Here is a 22,910-nt window from a genome sequence, read left to right as displayed (position 1 = left end):
TTCTGGGAGGAGATGTTTAACATTTTCGGAAGGAATCTCCAGTGTAAGCACTTTGTAACAGTCAGAGGTAAAGCCGTTCCTTATAAATGTAGAAATGTAAAATGTATATCCGGAACTGATAGTGCTATACAAATTAAAATAAATAAATAAATACATAAATTTAAGTTTAATAATGTTGGTAGATCTTCCAAATATTGAGCGTTGTGGAATCTCTGTCACATGACAAGTTGCATTTTTTCGTCTTATTAATTTGAAACAAGAGAAAAAGAGAAGCTGGAGAACAATGAACAACAGTTCATAGCGGCTGTAACGGAAATAATGACAGGAAATAAATTGTTTTGCAGATGTTCCACAATATTAAATGCAACTATACTGATAAATATGTGGTCTTTATTTAATAAAAAAAAATAGAATTGTTTTGGAAATGGCTGTGGAAAAAAGAAAAAGAAAAAACTTTAGGATTTAGGATTTTTCTATACAGTACATAACTTGCCATGAAATGAAAACATGGCCTACTCCTCTTTTTAGGATGTTAGGATTTCTGTTTTCAGATTTCACCCTGTTGTAACCCCTCACCCTGCTGTTGATTATTTTCCAATAAACAAATAATTATTGATGTTAATTACATAGTTAACATTACCTACAGTTTCTCATGGTTTGTTAATTACAGAAATCTTAAATTAAGACAGCAGTAACAATTACACACAACACAATTATCTCAAATAAAGCTGACATTTATCTCAATTGTGGTTTCCATAACATAGAACAATGCAATATTTAAACCTTAATTAATACTTGAACATTATTTATGGTATAATAATTGTAAAGGTTTATTTTTTTAATGAATTCAGTAAATATTATAAGTACAATTTTGTTGTTTAACTAATAAGCACTGCATTTATTCATTAGACATCACAAGAGACTTACGAGTGAAGCAAAAATCCAGTCCAAGCAGAGAGAGGTTAAAGGAGCTAACAGTGATTTAGTGATAGAAAACTGAGTTATGTGCGGAGGTGGGAAATTAATTGGGTTAATTAGGTGGGTTAATTAATTATAGGAAGAACAAACAATACTTTTTATTTCTCTGGTTAGATTTTTCTGCTCAGTGCAAGCGCTTCGATCTCCTTTTTGCGATTCAATATACATTTAAATGTAATATTTTCTCAGTACAATGATCATGAATAGTTTAAAAACTAATATCATTTCTAATTTTTTTTTTTTTTTGGGTCTTTTATCAGCAATCTGATTATTTAAATTAAATTAAAGTGACCGCCAGAATTATTGGCATCCTTCATGCAAATGAACATACATGAATATATAAAATAACACATGAAATGAGTGATTTTTGGACTGAACGTATGCTGTACATTTTTATTTGAACAAAATACGTTTGTTTTAAGTATTACAGTTTTATCTGCAAAAATCTAAAATTATTGGCACCTTCACATTTAACATATGAAGAACCCTTCTCTGGTGAAGTCACAGCTGTAATGTCTAGCATGGTTGGAAACACTTGTGGAGGGATCTTGGGTCTACATCTTCTTACAGAACATTGTACACACTCCTTTACATTCTTCAGTTTGTGCATGTTGTGTTCCTTTTTAGCTCTGACATAGGTGTAAGTCTGGAGACTGAGATGGATTTACTGATTGTGTTCCTTTGAGAGATTTCTGGAATGCTTAAATGGTTGGTGTATGTTTTGGGTTATTATTTTATTATTTTGTTAAACACTCCATCTACAATATGGCTAAGTCTTAACCTCCTGGCAGAGGCAACCAGGTTTTGGGATGACATGGATCCTGGAATTGAAAGTGCTAAAGATTCTGTGTAGGCTTTATTTTAAAAATGTTATTGTCCGATTTTTGTCCCAGTCATTTTAAAGTGTGTTGTATTTATAATCTGATGAATATCTGATTGTGTAATTATAATTATTATATATTCTTTAAATGTACTATATTCTTTAAATGTACAAAGTAAATAGGAATTTAACAGGACGAATCAATGCACAGCTGACATGGGCACAGGATTAGAGTATCATTGATGCATTGTGGGAGCTTAAAGCAATGAAAAGACACATTTAACCAGAGGACTCAGAGATACAACAGAGAGCTTGATAAAGTACAGTAGTACCCTACCTTTAGATGGTGTCCAGGCTGCCTATGCCAAGAACTACAGCTAAACACATGGGTTGGAGTGAGAGTTGGTTCACATGAGTGCTACTAACACTAGCCAGGATGCAATCAGATTATTATATATAATGTTATTATATTCTGCAGGTTGCTATGGAGTTATTTCTTTAGTGTTGCTCCAACTGAGTTACACTGAGTCAGATGAACATGAGATCATTGTGTGTGTGCGTGTGTGTGTGTGTGTGTGATCTAACGGTTACTCACATAGGCATATGAGCAATGACAGAAGCAGCATTTTGTGTTAAAAACGCCTTAAATTAATTTAATCTGAAATGTATTTGTTCAACATTAAGGAATAATGCAAATTAATTTGGCTCATTTGATAGCAAAGTGGAGAAACGCACAATTTATTTGCTTCAGTGTTCATTCTAGTGAGTCATCCAGAGGATTGCTTGAGGGCACATCACTGAGCCGCTTACTAAAATTGCAAATGAGGAGCAGTTCAAAAAGGCCTGCGTGCTATTAGAGCTATGTTTCTGTTCTGGTTCCCTGTAGTCCTGTGTTCTTACAGTACTCTATGTGTCTGTCGTTTTCAGTGTGTTGTAGTTACCTGCTAGATTAGATCACATTTACAAGTCTAGAAGTTCCAGTTCATTGTCTTACCGATTGCCTTCAGGGCTTGTTCGAGCTACCGGTCCATGCGAACAGCTTTAGATAAAAAAGATGCTGTCACGTGCCTCCTTCAGTGAGTGATACAATGCTGCTGCAAGCTGCTCTCTGGAGCATGAATACATGCGACGACGCTTTCCCTTTAGCATCAATCTGACTTCTGTCTCCACTGCTGCTCTGTGAGCATAATCTGTCTGAAAGAGAAGGCTACAGCCTGAGGCTCAGTGACTCCTTTAGTCTCAGAAAACCAACAGTTTGTGTCCATTACAACTTATCATTGGAAGCACAACAAGTTTACATATTTTTTTTGTTTGTGCCACTCACTCAGAATGCCTAGATGTTGACATATGTGCCTTGCTAGCTACTGACCTCTTACATTACAGAAATGTTCTATTTAAAAAAAAAAAAAAAAAACTATTGTGATATATGTGTGGTGGCCAAGGGAAAACACTTTTTATAGTGAAATGTAGCTCCAGAGTCCCGTTCATGGTTGACAGGAGTGGAACCCAATGTGAACCAAATGTGGAACCCAATCTTCTGCTGTTGTAGAACATCCACTTCAAGGTTTGGTTGTGTTGTATGTTCTGAGATGCTATTCTGCTCAGCATGGTTGTACTGAGTGGTTATTTGAGTTAGTGTAGACTTCAGAACTATTCAGCAATTTCATCGAATTGTGACAGGCACTGTGTGACAGTATCACATTTAGTTAGCAAGGATTTCAAGATTTTTATGCAGAATGACTGGTTTTAACCACTGTGTTGGTTAAAGAACTTGATCTCTACAGGAAGATTCAGTTCAATTCAATTCAATTTTATTTGTATAGCACTTTTAATTGGTGTGTGAATCTTCTATTCGATTCATGATTCATTAGTTTTTGATCAGATTCAGAAGTGTTTTTTGGAAAATTCAGAAAGATTTTTTGGAAAATTCAGAACGATTCAATTCGATTCGATTCACTTAACAACGATTCGATTCGGCAAATCAATTCAGTAACTTTTTAAAATGTATTATTTACAGTATTTAACTCCAACCGTATCTCAAGCAAGAAAGAGAATGACAAACTACTTTATACTGTTAATTACACCAAATTTTTATTGCAGGAAAAGTAAACATTGGTTAAATTTCCTGAACATACAGTATAGGCAAGCAGGAATACACATTGTGCACATTGCCCCACAGTAGCTTTACAAAATATATAAATTCACGATATACATTTAAAATTAATAAATTTATCCATCAAGTGCAAGCAGTAAGAAAAAACTCCCTGAGACAATATGAGGAAGAAACCGTGAGAGGAACCAGACTCAAAAGGGAACCCGTCCTCATCTGAATGACACCGGATAGTGTGATTATAAATAATTCCCTTCGATAACTGTGTGCTATATAGTCAAAAAGTGTGTATGTGTAACCAGGAAATTCATTGTAGGTTCATGTATAAGTTATAAACTGTTCACTGATGGAGACTTGAGTACAAAACTTTTTTTTTGGTGGCAATTGCGGTCCTAAAGCTATCATCGCAATTGTAGTCTACTCTAGTTTCTATGCTTTGATGAATAAGAGCCATTGAGAATTTAACTTATGATTTTATAGTTACTAGAAAACTGAGAAATAACTTATTATAACAACGTATTAAATTGAAGCATGACTTTGCAAGCATTAAGAATTAATATACGTCTATACCATAATTGACGAGTGTGGTTTATTAAATAACATGTATGATATTATAACCTATTCATAATTTTAAGTGATATTTCCGAGTCATATTAAACAAAATATTTTATTAAACATTGCATTTCCAATATTTGATTCCTCATAAATTTATCAAGCCCAAAACTACACACAGCTGTAATTAATAGAGACAGACATAATGCTTCTTCAGTATCACTATTTTTCAAAGGAAATTATATTGCATTTAACAAATAACATACTAGAAACTGCATCCCTAAACATTGTACTTTGCTTGGATTATCATCGTTATCAAGTCGCCGGAATCACCCATTTAAATGCATCTTTCCCAGTGACCTGCCCCAGATTTGTGCATGATGAATGTAAGTGTTCTGTCTGAAAAGCTGCTTATGCCTCTACTTTAGATGAATAAATCCAAAGTAGGGCAGACTTGTGGCCAGTGGTGACATTATATAAAATGACCTTTCCAGGTTCAATCTGCAGTAAGTGCTTCCATTGTGAAAGTGCACATTGTAATGACTTGCTGCTGTAAAGTACTCAGGCAGCATAAAATCTATATTATATCTATTATTATTATTAAATTATGGCAATTTCAGAAGCCCTGAATTGCAATGAGATACTTAGTATCGCATTATTTCAAGATAGGTATTTTGTCATTTCAATTTAATATCTCATTTTAACATCTCGGTTTAAGTTTTTATGTAATTATTTAGTAATATCTTATCATTTCAAAATTGTATGCCATTATTTAACCCTTTACTTTAAGGAAAACCTACTGACCATTACATTCTTACTTTGTTGATAAATAACGATACGTTTTCTTAATACACTTATTAATAGTCTTAGATTCGAACAAGTGTATTAATATAAGTCTATCGTTTATGTTACAGCCGAAACGACTTTGAGAGCTGTGCTGTTATAGAAAATTCATTAACACCTTCGAATTTGTGAGTTCGACAGTGCTGTGGTACATCCAAAAATAATGGCATACAGAACTTGAAGTTCAGGGCTTCTCTAGGCAATAACCAAAACCAACAAGAAATATGTACGCCATGGATTTTTGCTGAAACGGCTCTTTCTAAAGCTGATCATATTTTTTTCATATGTGCAGATCCCAGTCTGTGGTGGAGCCTGGAGTTCTTAAACGGCCAGAAAAAATCAAAAGCGAGGAGGAGAACATGCAGCCGCTGCTTTCGCTGGACTAAAAAGGCTTCATTTTTGTTTCTCCTAGCAATGAGCAAGCATTAAGGCCTGAACACTGGGGAAGAAGATCACCCAGTTCCCACAACTGGAGTAAAAAAAAAAAATGTACAAAAATGTGATGAAAGATATGTAAGATGTGCAAAGCATCTGAGACGGCGTTAAAAGGGATATTTTTTAATCAAACAGCTAATGGAAGACATCCATATGTAATTGTTAAGTGCCAATTTAAACCTGTAAATACACTTCAGCTGTAAGCGTAGGATTCGGGAACTAATTGTGACATGAATACAAATGTAAAGACTGCTGTGAATATTCTGTATGTGCTTCATGTAGTAAGAGCGGTGTTGTAGGGCACTGATGGCTTTTCATATTTCGGTTTTCCAAATCACCAAGTGCAAAGCTCAGGATTTATGGTCATGATTAGAACGTAAAATAGAGAGGCGTATGGCTATTAAACACGTCGTACAAATATATAATGCTTTCATTAGAGTAAATATTGAACATTCAGTGTTCAGGTTTTAGTCTATTGACTTTGCAAAAACCCCTTTACGCTGCAGCAAGGCATAATGGATTACAGTTTTTTCGAAGACATTATTTCAGCACAGTCTGAGCTTTGCCATTAGAGTAGGAGAAGACTGCTTATAGCTTAGAGGGTTTATTGATTTATTTAATAATTTTTTTTTTCTTTAATTTTCAAGACATTTCCCATCTTTATTCCTGTCAAGATGCTTAATGAAAGACTCATGATGCCTACAAATCTTTCATTTTTAGCTAGGTATATAGGCATATAGGTTTATGTTTCTTCTAATCAAATATATATAAAAAAAGAAAAAGATAAGTATTGGCTTCGTTGTTATAGGCCAGCATTAATATATGTAGTGTATTGTGCTCACCTGACAGCGATGAATCGTTGTTTCTATTGATTAGATCTCTTAACATTAGGTAAGAAATGTGACACTGAAGAAGCGATTTCTAAAACCAAGGAAAGTAACATGACAGGAACAACACTTAACCAGTGGATATTGGCTTTTCAGTGCGGTCAGCGCAATAAGGTTCTTTCATGGCATTATTTTATTTGTTGCATTTTCTGGCAAGTTTATATTCATAGTTAGACTGAGGAGTGCATTCAAGCTACATTTTTGGACAAAAAAAAGTTCCATCTAGTACTGTTGAAGGTTTTATGTGTAAAAACGTACAACAAAGGGGTTCCCTTTATAATTTCATGCGCTGAGTGGATTGAGATTGGTTTTATTTTTTTGTTGTTTTTAAAAAAAATAGATCTACTATCTAAAAGATACAAAAGATAACAATCTAAAGGCGTCTTGAAGAACCCTGTTGTGAACCCTATAGTCTACACCTTTAAGCCCAATCAGGGAAGGATTACATTTACATGGGATGCTGGGGTAATTTCCTGCTCCTCTGTGACTTTATTTCCATCCAGATTGGCCATGTCTGTGTTTTTCTCCATCCTACTCTGAGAAAATGACCAAATACTATTTTCTGCCAATATCAGAGGTCGTCTCATCATTTTAGTCCTGTCCAGATGTAAATGTCTGTGATTTTATATGCAGAGGTCGCCTCGCATTGGAAAAAAAAAGATTTTTGACTGCTGCTACTTGCTGTATTCAGTCTATTAGAGGACATATTAGTGAATCTCCCCAAGATATTAAACACTTCTCGAGATATGAAAAGAATGGATGCTTCTCAAATACTTTGTGATTATTGTTTTATTGTATTTTCAAATTGTTGCTGGAACTTTGGTTCGCCCCAAACTGAAATAAGAGCCAGCACCTCTTCTCTATTCCAGTGCCTCTTCGACTGCTTGGAGGTCATGTTGTGAATGGAGTGAATTATCACATGGCCGTGTGATGCAAACATCCTGGTTCATAGTAAATACAACCCACTAGAGACTCACTCCTCCTGTGGTAATTTTATTGCTGTCTGGATGTGAGATTTTTTTTTTATCACTGAGGAGACGTGCAAAAAATTTATTACTGACATGCCCCTGATAAACTAATTCAATCCGATTAGGGCTTTTCAATTTTTTTTAAAACAATTTTAATGCACTAAAGGGTTCTTTGGTTTGTCTCTTTGGGGAAACTCCTCATTGTTCTATATAAAATCATACATCAAAGGGTTTCCCTGCCTAAAGATACCGTGAGGAATCCTAGTTTCTAAGAATGCACACTTTAAAATTAATTTAGTTCTCCAACTTTTTTTTTTTATATAATCAGGGACCCCTTTAACTCTAAAATAACTTCCACCGACACTCAGTACAGATTTGATTAAGGAACGTTATTTAAATATGTACAGTGTAATTTTGTCTATTTATTTGCGCTATAAAGCATTCCTGAACTTTCTACTGACAGAACACATTATTTATGTGCTATATGTTTGGATTACACCACACCAATTCAAATGACCAGCCAAACTGACAAATATGTAGAAGAACTCAATTAGAAATATGGTAACATTGATTATGGTTGGCTGTGATTAACTACATTAAAAAATCACAGACCCTGACTATGCTTCATTGACCATACTTTGAGAACAACTGCATTAAAGGGTTATTTGGTTTTGACCCATTGGGGAAATTCTTAAATGTTCTTCATAAAACCCTATAATAAAGGGTTTCTCTTTCAAGGAAAGGTTCTAAGTAGAACGTTTTAAGAACACTATAGCTATTACCCATTTAAAGAACCATTGAGGAAATCTTATGTGAATTAAATTTTGCTCATTTTTACAGTTCACTTTTGGGTAACTACAGTAAATAATAGAGCGTCTCAGCATAATGATTTGGACTATCCATGAAACGGATACTAAATATGTTCCCACTTCTGCAGAAGTTTCTGGGATTGCTGGTTGGTTTTCTCTAATTGATTAAAAATAAGCAGGACTCACCTAATTGTGTAACTTCTTTGGCATTACATTTTTAAAGTTTTTAATTTGGTTTCTTCACTTAAAAATGTAAAGCTAATTTGAAGTTAATAAAATTTTGGTATGCTTGTTTGTATCTTTTTTTTTGTGATAGTCCTGGCCCTGGAGTTCCGCGTTTTCCCTGAAGACGGTATAAGCCTTTGGTTCTTAGATGATTCATGTGTTGCTGAAACTCAGAAATGGAAACTGGATCACTGAATACTGCATATTCAATAAGAAAAAATGATGAATGATAAAACACTGTTTGCTTTACCTGCTCGTTTCATGCATCTTCAAAATCTGATCAATTTGTAAAACCAGCTTCTGGTAGCTTCTGCAACCAGCTTGTTGTGTTGTTTGCTTTCAGTTGTTTTATATTAAAAACAAATAATAAATGTTCCTTCAAAATGTTAATTAAGACATCGACTTTGGCAGTTATAGACCTTGAGCATTATGGCGTAATGTATTAGGATAGGGTTTGATTGGTAACTGTGACTTGGACAGATGGCTACATTTACACTTGCATCAAAAATGACTATAATGCTTCTCAGACCACTTGAAATGGTTTGAACACGTCTTTACATGCTGTATATGCATTTTAACGGAGATAATCTCTATCAAGATATAAATTCTGGATATAAATTGGGGATCACAGCTAAGAATGTTTGATGCAAGTTAAATGCAGCAAACTTGCATAGACAAATTTGACTTCAATTTAGGCCAAGCCATGTACGTAGGTTTTAACTTTTGCATGTAAGACTTTTGATTAGAGTATTATAAGCCTACAGTCATATTCTGGTGAATGCTTGGCATAAAAAAGTATGAATTTTTTCTGATAAATGTCATATTACTCTTTTGTTTTCTAATCTATAGCCAGGTAGTATTATCTCCTGTCTTGTTTCCTGTTAAAATGTGGAATATTTGTACCAAGAAAGTAAAGTTTCTTGGATATGGATTCTCATATGGTGCTGTAAAGTATTCAGTAAAGCATTCAGTACTAGTATCACTGTCAGAACCAGTGGTTTAAGATATCGCTAAGTTGGCATTTATACTTTAACTCATGCACCAGGCTAGTCAGGCTTTATATATATATATATATATATATATATATATATATATATATATATATATATATATATATATATATATTTTTTTTTTTTTTTAAGCACTGGGAATGTTTCTTAAATTGTCTCCATTTCAAGCCTTGTTTTCTATGAGCACTCATGTGAGTAAAATGTATTACCACTATAACCAAAGCTACGCCACTCACCGAAACAAAGAATAGTTCCCTGCTTTTCTAAACACACCTTGCTGTAGAAATATTTCTGTATTTCTTGTGTACGCAGAGCTTTTTTTTTTCTTCAAATTGCCAATTTAACTTGCATATCACCTTGATTGTATATATAATGATGATTACAATAATGAAAGACCCCATATAGTGTGCTGATGATATTAGAAAGGAAACCACTTGTGATTTAAAGGGATGTGTTAAACAGGTTGTGTATATGTTGTTATAAACAAAATGCTGAAATAAGTTATGTAACTGAAACAGAAGTACAAACAGAACAACCAATAAATATTGACACACGTTATTTAAACTCCCATTTTTGATTCTTAAAGATCTCTGTGCGTTTCCTTGTTTGTGCATTTGTGTGTATTTCAGGATGCTTGATAGGAGTTGTGTTGTTTGAATAATGAATAATGGCCAGGAGGGGAAAATACTTCAGAAACTGTACTTCATTATTGTACTTAAGTAATATCTTGGTATATTGATACTTTACTCGAGTATTATGAAGTTGAATACTTGCACCCTTGCTCAAGTAAATTTACAAGAAATAAGTTACTCTTTGACCCTTAAAAGTACTCCTTAAATATCTCAGATGCCATGATATATATGTATTTTTTTCTCTTGCCCAGCTGCTATGCCAATCATGTTGTTTTACACTATTTTTCAGAATACAAACCCCCAAAACATCGAATTTACTGTACACCAGCGTCAAATAAATCTGCGTGCAACTGTGCTAATGGTACCTTTTCAAACAAAAAAAAAAAAAAAAGAAAGAAAAAAGGACGCACATAGTTGCAGGGTAAAATGACTTCTGGAAAGCCTTACACCAGATTGTTTAACACAAAATCACCTGAATTTTTATCAGCATCACTTCAAATGGAAAGAACATTCACCTCATCTTTGTCAACGCTGCCAAGACTAAATTTTAAAAATGTGTCCTTAATTATTGAACACTGTGCTGAAGGATCCCAGGCGTAATAATAAACAAAACCTGAGTATGAATAAATGTTGATACTCTCAGACTTTCATACAAGCAGTTTTTCTTTGGCTCCATACTTCTATTTTGAATTAACATTTAGACACGAACCATATTTTAACCTAATTAGAGTTTCTCAGTACTTTTTTTCACCCTGGTAATGGCCCACTTACTATGTCATCTGGCTCACTTATGGTAGCCAGAGCACAGCCGTAACTCCACCTTGATGAGACTGTATCCTTAAAACTTGGCCTAAAATTGAAACTTTACACAAACATTGGTTGCATTTGGCCAGTGTTTGGGCCAGATTCCAATTGCCATTAAAATCTTTATAAATATGGCTACTTCCACAATGCACTTGCTATTGCCATAACTAAACCCTAAACTCAATTATATTTAGCCAGGATTAATCATCTGCAATCTGAGCTAGCTAATGCCTTCCCCACACAACATGATAATTAGAAAATTGACTGCAAAATATGTCCTGAAATTAGGCTGGTCTTAAACATTTATCTTGTCAGTGGTGTGGGTTTTGACCTATCGGCCCCAGATCATCTCTCTGATCTGTACACAGTCCAGTCATGGCTGCCCTGATTTGTAAATATTAAATATTGTACAGTGTGGAGATGCCAAATGTCCAACTGTCACTTATGAACTGCGATGTTTACATCAGGTGTAAAATACCAATAAACAATAAGCTGAACTGAAGATATCAGTGTTTACTGGAGTCAAGATCATGACTACTAGCATGTAACTCTTATGTCTTTTGTACAGACAGACCTCTAGTTTTAATTCCGACTCACCCTTAGCTTATGCTGCAAGATGAATGTTGATTCTGTCTTCTTGGCGCTGACTTTATTGACTGCTTTTGCTGGTGTATGTGCTATTTTTGTTGTTGAAAAATGCACGCACCATTAGCACCGACAACTGTTATCCATCGTGTTTATTTTATTGGAAGGTCACAAGTATCTGTGAGAAGTTCTATGAGATCCCAGATTTTAGAAGTAGGCGCTGATTCATGAGCAAAATCTGAAAGTGTGTGGTGATGATTTATTATGATCCAGAATAAAGTGTGCTAATTAGCTAGGTAGGGGGTGTCTAACAGGTGATTGACAAAGAATGAATGTGTAAATGACTTCAGAGTACAAAGAGAGAAATGGAGATTTATTATTTACATTATTTCTGATGCACTACAGTATATAATTAATCATAATAGCACTTAAGATTTGTGAAATTTTAAAAAAAGAGAGAGAGAGAGAGATTTTTGGTTTCAGGACTTTAAGATGTAAGATTTCTGGATTTTAAGAAAAATGTTCGAGTTTAAGAAATGTTTTTTTTCCTAAAATAACATTATTGGGCTCCCATATTACAGTTTTTGGTATCACTTTCTACTTTCTTTATACTTACCTGTGAATACTTTGATAACAAGCATTAAAAAGGCATTATACACATTGATATAAAAATAAAAATAATAATAATAATAATAATAATAATAATAATAATAATTATTATTATTATTATTATTATTATTATTATTATTATTTTTTTATTTTTTATTTTTAAAGACACTGCTGTTAAAATCCCCATGAAATCAAAATAGACGTTTTGTGGCTTTCAGTATGATTATGTCAGCCTTAAGGTGATCTACAAGCCAGTGCACTCTAAAACAAAGACACAATTCACATTTACAAGATCTGTGCATTCAAAATGTACAGTCTCTCTCCACCACCGATACGGATCAACAGTTTTGATGACATTCTGCACTTCAGCTTCTCATCAGATTTTCTGCAAAGTTAAATGCTCTCTAGAATCTGAAGTGCCCCGCCCCAACATTAAAAAAATCCATGGTACTAACTGTCAAGTACAGTTTAGCAGGGGCTGTGAGGTAAGCGAAACACTATTTGCTATTTAAAAAGTATGAGGAGCCACTCGATATGTCCCGCCCTGACTTCCTGTTTCAGTGGAAATTACATAAACATGATGAATAACGCTGCACATTTCAAGGCACTTCACGGGGACTTTAATAACAATGTTATCCAATAATGCATTCATAAATTGTTAAGAGAGTGTGTTCAAAGTAGTGTTTATAACATACTGTATCATAAATTGTTCTGTATCATGTGTTCTAGTAAATCAGAGTGCTTTTTTCCCCTTTGTTTTTATTACAGACAAATCTAGAGTTTTACTGACTGAGAAATGACCACAAGGGGAAAACTTTCTGACTTTCATACAAGCAGCTTTTTGGCTCCATACTTCTACTTTTGATTTAACATTTTGACACTAACCATATTTTAACTTAAGTAGAGTTTCTCAGAACTTTTGTCATTTGGCCCACATACGGCAACCGGAGTACAGCCGTAATTCCACCTAAAATGCACACTGGTTGCATTTGGGGTATTCTTGGCGACAGAGACCAATTGTCATTAAAATCATTAAATATGGTTACTTCCAATTGTGCACTTGGTCCACAATATACTTGCCACTGTCCCCAATCTACAGACAAATCTACGCTGTGGATTTTAACGGCTGAGAAATAACCACACAGGGAAAAATTTGTGAAATCGGTCATATCTGGACTCATATATATTTCTTTAACATCAATTAACATAATATTTTTAACAACTACATATAATACAGAAGAAGAAGAAGAAGAAGAAGAAGAAGAAGAACAAGAAGAAGCTGACCCATTACAGATATCTGTATATTTGGCTGTAGACGACCAGCAATTTTAATATGGGACATTCCTATAGCAGAATCCTTCCTCCTTACCCAGTTACCCTCTGTAGCATCCACTCATGCTCAGGGGCATACAACAGACCACATGCTGCATCAAATCTCTGTCCTCCTACATAATTTAGTAACAGAGCCACTGCAGTGTGTCATGTGACCTTAAGCATGCAAACTGGTTCCTGCTCTCTACCAGAAACCCAGTACTGTACAAGATGATTTACACTGAGTAAAAAAATCTTGTTATTACATTGCCCATGGTATTTTTATTCTACTGTGCTGCACAATTTCCTTTCTCTCAGCTTAAGATCAGTGAAGCTTCTTCACACACAGAGCCTAATACATTTATCTCTGGGGCCTTTATGGTCTACTCGAGAGCACGAGATGCCAAAGCTAATACAGTAGTCACAATCACGCCGTCTACTCAGACCAGCAGCTTCCATGTTGTATAAATGACTCTTGTCTAAAACAGACAGTCTGAAGTGGTGAGGAAGCAGAGAGGCTGGCCTGAAGGAAACTCCTCGGCTGGGAGAGAGAGTGCTGGGAGCACTGCAGCGCTGCAATGGTGACTCATATATTTTCATAACATTCAAACATATGGAGTGTGTATTACGAGCATGGAATATGCATATTAGTCACCTGCATGCTAATTATTATTTCTTTCAGTTAAAAAAAAATCAAGTCATGCACTTGTCCCATTTAAGAGTTATAGCTTCTTTTTTAAAAAACAAACAAACAAAAAAAAACAAACAGACAAACTTTGCATTGTTGTGTTATTAACATACTGTACACATCGACAGCATGGATTACAGTTTATTAATTATTAACAACTAATTCAATTTGCAATGTATTTATGCATCAGAAACCTGACCTAGGACCTTGACCTTCTGATTCGTACACTGCTAATATCATTCTAATTAAGTCCTCGTGTTGACCCACATATCCACGTTCATCAGCTGATGTGTCCTGATTGTGCTGTTCACCAAATCTGAGGACCAAAGTCACACACCTCAGCTAAGATTATGTTTATTTTAGCTAGACACCATAGAGAATTCTTCCTTAAAAGGATGTAGTTCACTATTTTTATTCCACTTTTTAATGGATATGGGCTAAGTTCATGCAGAGTTGGATGAAATTAGAGCTGAGCTTACTCAAAATGGGATCATCTGCTTCCTTTTCTGCTGAGTAATTGAGCGTATTTAATTGAGTTAAAATGAGATGATGGCGTCCAAAAAGGAGGCAAAACAACAGCTGAGAAATGCCCTAGAGTAAATGTGGAAGGAAGTGTTGAATGTAAGCTGACTTCACAGTGCTGATTAGACAATATAATGGAAAATGAGGTGGGGGCAGGTTGGGGGGTGGCACAGAGGCTTAGTGGTCAGCAGGTATTCTTCACACCTCCAGGTTTGGAGGCTCAATTCCCAGCTTCACCCTGAGTTTGCATGTTCTCCCAGTGCTTCGGGGGTTTCCTCCGGGTATTCCGCTTTCCTCCCCCAGTCCAAAGACATGCACTATAGGCTGATTTTCATCTCTAAATTGTCCATAGTGTGTGAGTGTGTGTGCGATTGTTCCCTGTGATGAATTGGAACCCCATCTAGGGTGTCCCCTGCCTTGTGACCCCCCCACCCCCGGTATAGGCTCCAGGCTCCCCGCGGCCCTGTGTAGGATATGCAGTATGGAGGAAGGATGGATGGATGGATTTAAAATAAGTCACATATAAAGTGATGAAACTTCCTCAGTAACTCCAGAGTGAAATAAACACATAATATATACTTAATATTTAATATACACACCTAACAGTTAATTAGGAATACCTATACACCTGATCATTTATGCAGTTACATAATCAGCCAATCATATTGCAGCAGACTAATACATGAAATCACACAGATACAGGTCAAGAGCTTCAGGAAAAGTTCATATCAAACATTCAGGTCATTTTCAAACCAGTCTGGCCTCTCTCATCAATAAGGTGCTTCTGTTTCTGTCCACTTACTGTGCACAATTACGCTCTTTTTTGTTTTTCGCACCATTCTGTGTAAACTCTAGAGACTGTTGTGCAAGCTGATACTGAATATGTAGTGTATATATTTATTACAATACTATATTATTAAATTGTATGTTCTGAAACTTGAAAACCAAGTCATGTAAACAGTATCAGTAATTTACCAACGATATTTGTCCATTTTTATACATTTTATTGAAACACACCTCACATCTCTCTTTACAATGATTTACCAAAATTAGTGACACATTTGAAATCCTTAATCCTATTAAGTCGTTCTTTCTGTATTACATTACATTACAATAGACCAACCTTGACTGGATAATCTGGCCATTTCTGAAACAATTTAATCTAATCAGAGTTCCCCTGAATATATTAATGGTTTACATCAAGAAGAAAAGGCATCAGGGCAACAAAATTGTTCAGGTTCAGCATCAATCCATAATGTGCCTTTGACGAGATATATCTACAGCAAAATAATTATCTAGCAAAGAAAAAAAAATTAAAACAAATACTAAAGCAGCAAATATTGAATGCTATCCCTGCTAAATGAAATCCTGAGTATCCCCAAGTCAATTAATGATAGCACTGCTCACTATATAACAGCATAAACACAAAATTACAATTATTGTACATTCAGACAAAAAAAAATTATATGTCCTCAGAACTTAAATCATTTGCCTAAAAACCAAAGCTTTTCACTGATATCTCCGTTCAATCAGAGAAACATGGCTGGAATTCCTAAAGCTCAGCCATCATCCTGAGAGCTCAGGAGGAGAAAACAGCACACAGCAGTGAGATTATTCCTGTGGCCTACTTTCCTCCTCTCAGTCATGCTGTTACAGCACACTGGCTCAGTTATTATCCAAACCTTCGTTTACATTTACGTCCGATATTAGTGCTGCTGTATCCATATGAAGTCATACAACGTGCACATGATTACAGCATTTTGTTCCATCCACGTGATAATGAAAATTCCTTCAACATGCAAGCTGATATTTTGAGTTCATTGACCCCTTCTATATATAGACAGGAAGTCAATTCTTAAATAAGACAATAAAAGAATAATCAAGTTTAAAGCCACTCCTGGATTTTTCTTTCTTTTAAAAAAAAAAAAAAAAAAAATCTCACACATGGTGGACGATGTTCCAGGTGTGACAGTGCTGATGGAAACAATGTGCTAACATCATACCACTGTATTTAAATTGTCTATAATCTATTGGTCATAATAAGTCAAAACACCTTCTACTACATGTTTTCTTATTTAAAGTGATGTTGTATAGAAGGCATATTGTAAGACGACTTCTTCCTACACATCTTCTTTTATATGATGTATTCTAGTTTATTATTAAATATGTTAGAGTTCCTTTTTGATCGTGTAGTCATAGTGATTATCAATGCATTAATAATGTGTTATATGACATCTGGAATACTTTATAGTTCCTAACACAGTCAGGCACAGGTATAATTGCTCATATGACGCCATTATTAAATGCATATTAATGCTCTGTTTGATATACATTTTAGTCAAACTAACCTATACCGATATGCTATTTGAATATGATTGATATTTAATAAATAATTTTGTGTCTTTTTCTTTACATATTGACCACTTCATACGTAAGGTTTGTGTTTTTAACAACATGTGATTAGACTCATGAAACGTCTTTTCTTGTCCACAAACAAAAATGGGCTTCCGAGTCACGTCGCACGCTAACATGCTAAAGTAGCACAGGTATTTTCAAAATGCGGATAGTATTACACTGTAAATGCTTTAAGATACTGCGAATACAGAGACTTTCCACGTTTTGAAAATGCTCACATTACTGCACCGCGTTACCACGTGACGATCCCACGTGATTGCAGAGAAGAAGAGCAGTCAGACTACATCATCTCCTAAGTATACATCCATAACGAATGTCACGGATGCTATGTAACACATAAATGGCTTTACGTAGGAAGCGTTACCAAATTATCAACAATTAAAATACAAAATAAATGTTTAACACAGGCACATTCTGTATATCCTCTACATGTTCTTTAGACTCAATCGGACTTAATAATCTTCACTCTTGTTACTACGCAGTTTTGTTATTACTTTGAACATAGTTTAATTTACAGTACTTTACTGATTAATTTACTGTAGTTATTGCGCAATATGTATTAAGATGAATAACTGAAGAATATCTGAAGAACTACTGAAGACCTTTAACCAGGCTAAAACCCAACTGATTTTACTCAGGATTTCGTCTGGCCTATATTTATTTTCATAAATATTATCTCCGGTAATATTGTGAAATGTGATAAATGTTACAGGAACTCTTTACCTGATCATATTACAGTGACATAAAGGAAACGGCCTGTGGCAAGAGATAAAATCTCCACTTTATACAGATATGGGGATATCAGGCAAAGCAATAACACATTTATTATGCCTCTCTAATGCATTACTGTAAATGCCTAGGTAAATAAGTAAATAAATATTCATAGAGCATATAGTTGAGTTGTACATTTTCAAGTCTAAATGTAATCCTCTCTAATAGAGTCTGATGTCGACTCTTCAAACGAGGTTTCTTCAAATGTAAACAGATCTGGAGGCAGTTTCCCAAAAGCATTGTAAATTTAAGATCATTTTAACTGGTCGATTAAACGAGAATTCGTCGTGATGCTCGCTCTACCATTTAGTTGTGATGCTTTCTGGAAACTCAGCCCTGAATGTTACTGAAAAATATTACCGTTAAACATTATATGAAATATGTATATGACATGTCGTGTAATTCTAAGTGCATGAGTGTTTTCGTGTACTATACTGTCATGTAAACACTGCACCGGCTTTGTCATTAATCATTTCTTTACCGATGTCCATGGATTAACTGTTATGGCCATTTATAAAGGAATAGTTTATTGGCTATAAAACCCATAAGACAAGAATTAAAAGAAGAAAAAAAAAGTCTCTCAGGTGTTTAGTCTTACATCAGAGTTTGATAAAGAGACTAGCAGCAGTGTGAGAGCATCAGCATCAACTTAGAATTTCACAAAATTCTGCTTTTCTGAGTTACTGCCCTGCTGGCCGGGCTTTCTGCTCTAGCACGCTGGCTCTCTGCTCCATCATGGCTCTCATCATGGCCGGGTTAATAGCAGGAGTCGTAGCAGGAGATAATGGACGTAATGGATATTGGCTGGCTTTTCCACCCACTAGCACACACTGGAAGTATGGGATCTTGCCTGTTAAAAAGGAAGAAATTAAGAAAGAGATGCAGAAATAGTTTGATTGATTTTTGTTTATCATCATATAATTTATTTCAAGTTAATGTTCTCTGCTTATAGGTCATGGTCATTCTTGTGCTTTAATGCAGTCTCTCGAGGACATATGCAGAAATCAGGGACTTAAGTCTAAAAGGTATGTCAACATTTACATGGGGAAAGTTATTTGTATTCAGAGTTTGGTTACACAGGTACTTAAGTCACTTTTCGGGCTCTCCATTCAGATTATGTAGATGAATTCTGAGGTTGCCAGACTTTTTTTTTTCTTTTCTGCCAGATGAGGCTTTTCAACATTTTCATCGCTGTTAGACACAAGCACTTGCCTTTAAACCCAAAAATGCCGGATAGAAAATTCAGACTGAAGACGTAAATAGCATTTTTTTTTTTGTTGTTGTTTTTGCTGTCAAATGTAATATGATATAAATGTGATAGGAATAAACGCCTACTAGGAGTCGAGTATATTATTAATATATTGTTGCATGCATAGCACTTATTTGTAATTTTCACATTAATCACTGCAAATTTGGTTTAACGAAATGGATTCCACCTTCATCATTCGACCAGTTACAAAATAGCACTGAATCCAGCATATCCTATTATTTTGCATATGTTTTTATATCATGCTCTGACAGTTACTCATGCACACAAGTTAATGTGCTCACAAAATACCAAAATGAAGTCGTGAAACTGTAACGTGTGCATGGGATGGAGGTTATTTTATCGCACTTTTAATGGTCTCCCGTGTCAATGAGAGGGACACTAAGAAATCATTGGTGTCTGTGAGCTCATTTACGGAGCAGAGGGGAGATAAAGCTTTCCTCTGAGTGTGTTACACTGCCCTGTGATGTAGCATGATTAGCTGTTAAAAAATGCAGTGTCTGGCTTCGTGTGACTTGGAGGAAGCATGTGCCATCTTTGTCAAGAGAGCTAGCTACTGGGTGAGAATTGGCATATGACCAAATTGTAACCCCCTTCTAATAAATAAATAAATAACTTCATTTAAAAAAAGAAAGAAAGAATGAAATGTAACATAGGTTGCTATAGGACTTTCTGCTTACCTGGCTTCTTCCCTTCTGTAATATTTTCTTCAACTTTGGATTCTTCTAATTAACACATACAGGGAATGATAAAAACACATTAGAACTATACACCCAATACATGCACAATCAAGAGTGGATACCAACGCCAGATCAGTAGGCAAATCAGGTTCAGTTAAGGCTATATGTGAATCTGATACACTACATGGCCAAAAGTTAGTGGACACCAGATAATCACATAATCCCATATGTTGTTCTTCACGAAACACTAAGTTTGAGGCACACAATTGTATAGCATGTCTTTATATGCTATAGCTTTACAACTTCCCTAGAACTAAGTAGCCCAAGCTTGATCCAGCATCACAATGCCCATGTGCACAAAGTGAGCTCCATGAAGACATGGTTTGGTAAGGTTGGAGTAGAAGAACTCTAGTGGCCTTCAGCTCAACCCCACTGAACACCGTTAGGATGAACTCGAACACCGACTGCACCCCAGGCCTCCTCATCCAACATCAGTTCCTCATCTGACTAATGCTCTTGTGGCTGAATTGGCAAATCCAAGGGAAATCTAGTACAAAGTCTTCCCAGAAGAATGGATGTTATTATAACAGCAAAGGGGGATAAATCTGGAATGGGATGCTCAAAATGCACATATGGGTGTGATGGTCAGGTGTCCACAAACATTTGGCCATGTAGTGTATTGATCCCAACATGGTCTTCAATTTGTAAATTCATAACAATTGGAACAACATCAGTAGTATGAAAAGATGCAAAGGTTATCTGGGTAAGCACTCTTATGACCTTATTTGAAGAAAATGCAACAAAGCTAAAGCACATCCCCAATATGCATTCAAATTTGAGGAAATTTCCCATGCCAGGAAGTTGGGGTCAGAGCACAGGGTCAGCCATGATACAGCACCCCTGGAGCAGAGAGGGTTAAGGGCCTTGCTCAAGGGCCCAACAGTCACAGCTTGGCAGTGCTGGGGCTTGAACCCCCGTCCTTCTGATCAGTAACCCAGAGCCAGGCAGTGCTAGGGCCTGAACCCTTGACCTTCCAATCAGTAACCCAGAGCCATAACCGTCAAGCCTCCACTGCCCAAGCCATTTGGCCTTGAGGGAGCAACAAATTTAAATTCATGGATATCTATTTACACACATCAGACCAAGGAACAAATCCACTATGGAAAAGCACGCTGAATTATAATTGTGATTTTTATTTCATTACATGAAAAAAGAGGCCTGGAGACCATGTTGAACATGATTATGACAAAGAGCTTGAAAGACAACACTTGGGAAGGATGACTGAAATGTTAATGTTTGAAGTGGTAGGTGAAAGAGTCCTGGAAGATAAGCATGAAAGATAATTGTGTGACGGCCTGGGAAAACAGATGGTTGACATTTGTTGACATTTGTTCTGTTTGCGTTTTGTTACTTCCTGACCTATTTTGTATGTATGTAAACTACATTCTGCGTTCTAGCATTTAAAAGCCTGGATTTTCCAGAAAGTGATATTAATTACAAACTGAAAATATGATTACAAACTGAATTGGTTAGGCTCACTGTATATCAATTTCACCAAGACACACAGCTATCCAACAACTTGATCAAAGCATGTTCACTGTGTGAGAAATCTTTCTTAGCTAGCAAGGTTTTAGATGTGTTTAAACAGACGGATTTTTTTTTTACCACGGTATTTGTTAAATTGGCTACTTACCTAACATGATCTTAGGCAAGATGGTAAGTAAAACATTTCCATCTCACATTGGATTAATATATTTATGTTTTTTTAAGGTTGAAGTGTCAAGTACACTGTATGGGTAAGTGTTTGTGGACACCTATGGCCACTATAAACACTCATATGTGCTTGTGAAAATCCAATTCCAGATTTTGCCCCTCTTTGTTGTTATAATACACTCCACTCTTCTGGGAAGCCTTTCCACTAGATTTTGGAGCGTGGCTGTGGGGATTTGTGTTCATTCAGCCATAAGAGCATTAGTGAGGTCAGGCACTGTTGTCGGGTGAGGAGGTCAGGAGTGCAATCAGTGTTTTATTTCACACCAAAAGGTGTTCAGTGGGGTTGAAGTCAGGGCTCTGTGCAGGACACATGAGTTCTTCCACTCCAACCTTGGCAAACCGTGTCTTCATGGAGCTTGCTTTGTGCACGGGGAATTGTCATGCTGGAACATTTTGGGGTCTGTCAGTTCCAGTGACGGGAATTTGTAAAGCTACAGCATACAAAGACATTCTATACAATTGTGTGCTTCCAACATTGTGGCAACAGTTTGGAGAAGAACCACATATGGCTATGATGGCCAGGTGTCCACAAACCTATCGTGTGATATATTCAGAACAAACAAATTTTAACCAAAACCTGATTTTTATTCCTTTTTTTCTTGTCCATTTCCCAGAATTCATACACAGAGCAATCGACATGTTTTCCTAGGCTGCCACACATTTAAGGACTGGGTAATTACTGGACTAGCAGAGTAGAGCATCCCATAATATTAACCATGCTGTGCTTGTAGTACACACTTATTGCTAACTTTCAAAACATTATTTTACATCTGTTGTGTAATGTTTTCCTCAGTGACCGACAAACCCATCTGGTTCATTTATTTTCAGTGAATTAGTCAGACCCTGTTTTTAGAAGTTAATCGCCCAATGTTAATCGAGTCACGCAGTGGATGGTGGTACCTTGTAGTCATGCCTTGTAACGTTTGGTAGTTTCCCCATGTTCTATAAATGGCAAGTATGTAAAATGCTATTTAATTCTTAGGGCAGTAAATCAATGCTGAAATATGCAGGCATGGTTTAATCTACGTATAAATACACCTCTGTCTTTGGCAGTTTGTTGTTAAGCCACAGCATGGTGTATTAAACTTGAACTTGAACTAATGGAAGCCTTAAAAATGACAAAACTGTACTCACTTGTTGGTGCGGGTGGACCAGCTGTTTTTTCTAGCAACAAATTAAAGGAATTAGAAAGATTAAGTGAAATAATTTGACAATT

At 35.7% G+C, this 22,910-nt stretch overlaps 2 protein-coding genes across 9 annotated transcripts in view; one reads left to right on the top strand and one right to left on the bottom strand.

The window, feature by feature from the left end:
* clvs2 (clavesin 2) overlaps window positions 1-9,677 on the top strand; it is a 29,529-nt gene extending 19,852 nt beyond the window's left edge. The window contains exon 5 of the mRNA XM_017455523.3: window positions 5,596-9,677. Within this exon, the coding sequence (XP_017311012.1) occupies window positions 5,596-5,689 (94 nt within the window). The 3' untranslated portion in view covers window positions 5,690-9,677. The remainder of the gene's footprint in view (window positions 1-5,595) is intronic.
* Window positions 9,678-15,362: 5,685 nt separating this feature from the next.
* The window catches only part of trdn (triadin), a 69,648-nt gene continuing 62,100 nt past the window's right edge, over window positions 15,363-22,910 (bottom strand). For 7 of the 8 annotated variants that reach the window (XM_053675685.1, XM_053675689.1, XM_053675691.1 and 4 more), the window contains 3 exons: window positions 22,829-22,858; window positions 19,922-19,966; window positions 15,363-18,824 (listed from right to left, as the gene is read on the bottom strand). In XM_053675685.1, the coding sequence (XP_053531660.1) occupies window positions 18,655-18,824; window positions 19,922-19,966; window positions 22,829-22,858 (245 nt within the window). In that variant the 3' untranslated portion in view covers window positions 15,363-18,654. The remainder of the gene's footprint in view (window positions 18,825-19,921; window positions 19,967-22,828; window positions 22,859-22,910) is intronic. The other variant, XM_053675687.1, reaches the window with a different exon arrangement.

Source organism: Ictalurus punctatus, chromosome 25 (assembly GCF_001660625.3).
Source record: "Ictalurus punctatus breed USDA103 chromosome 25, Coco_2.0, whole genome shotgun sequence".
Taxonomy (NCBI): domain Eukaryota; kingdom Metazoa; phylum Chordata; class Actinopteri; order Siluriformes; family Ictaluridae; genus Ictalurus; species Ictalurus punctatus.
The sequence above is the reverse complement of the archived record's forward strand: the minus strand, read 5'-3'. Positions and strand labels throughout refer to the sequence as shown.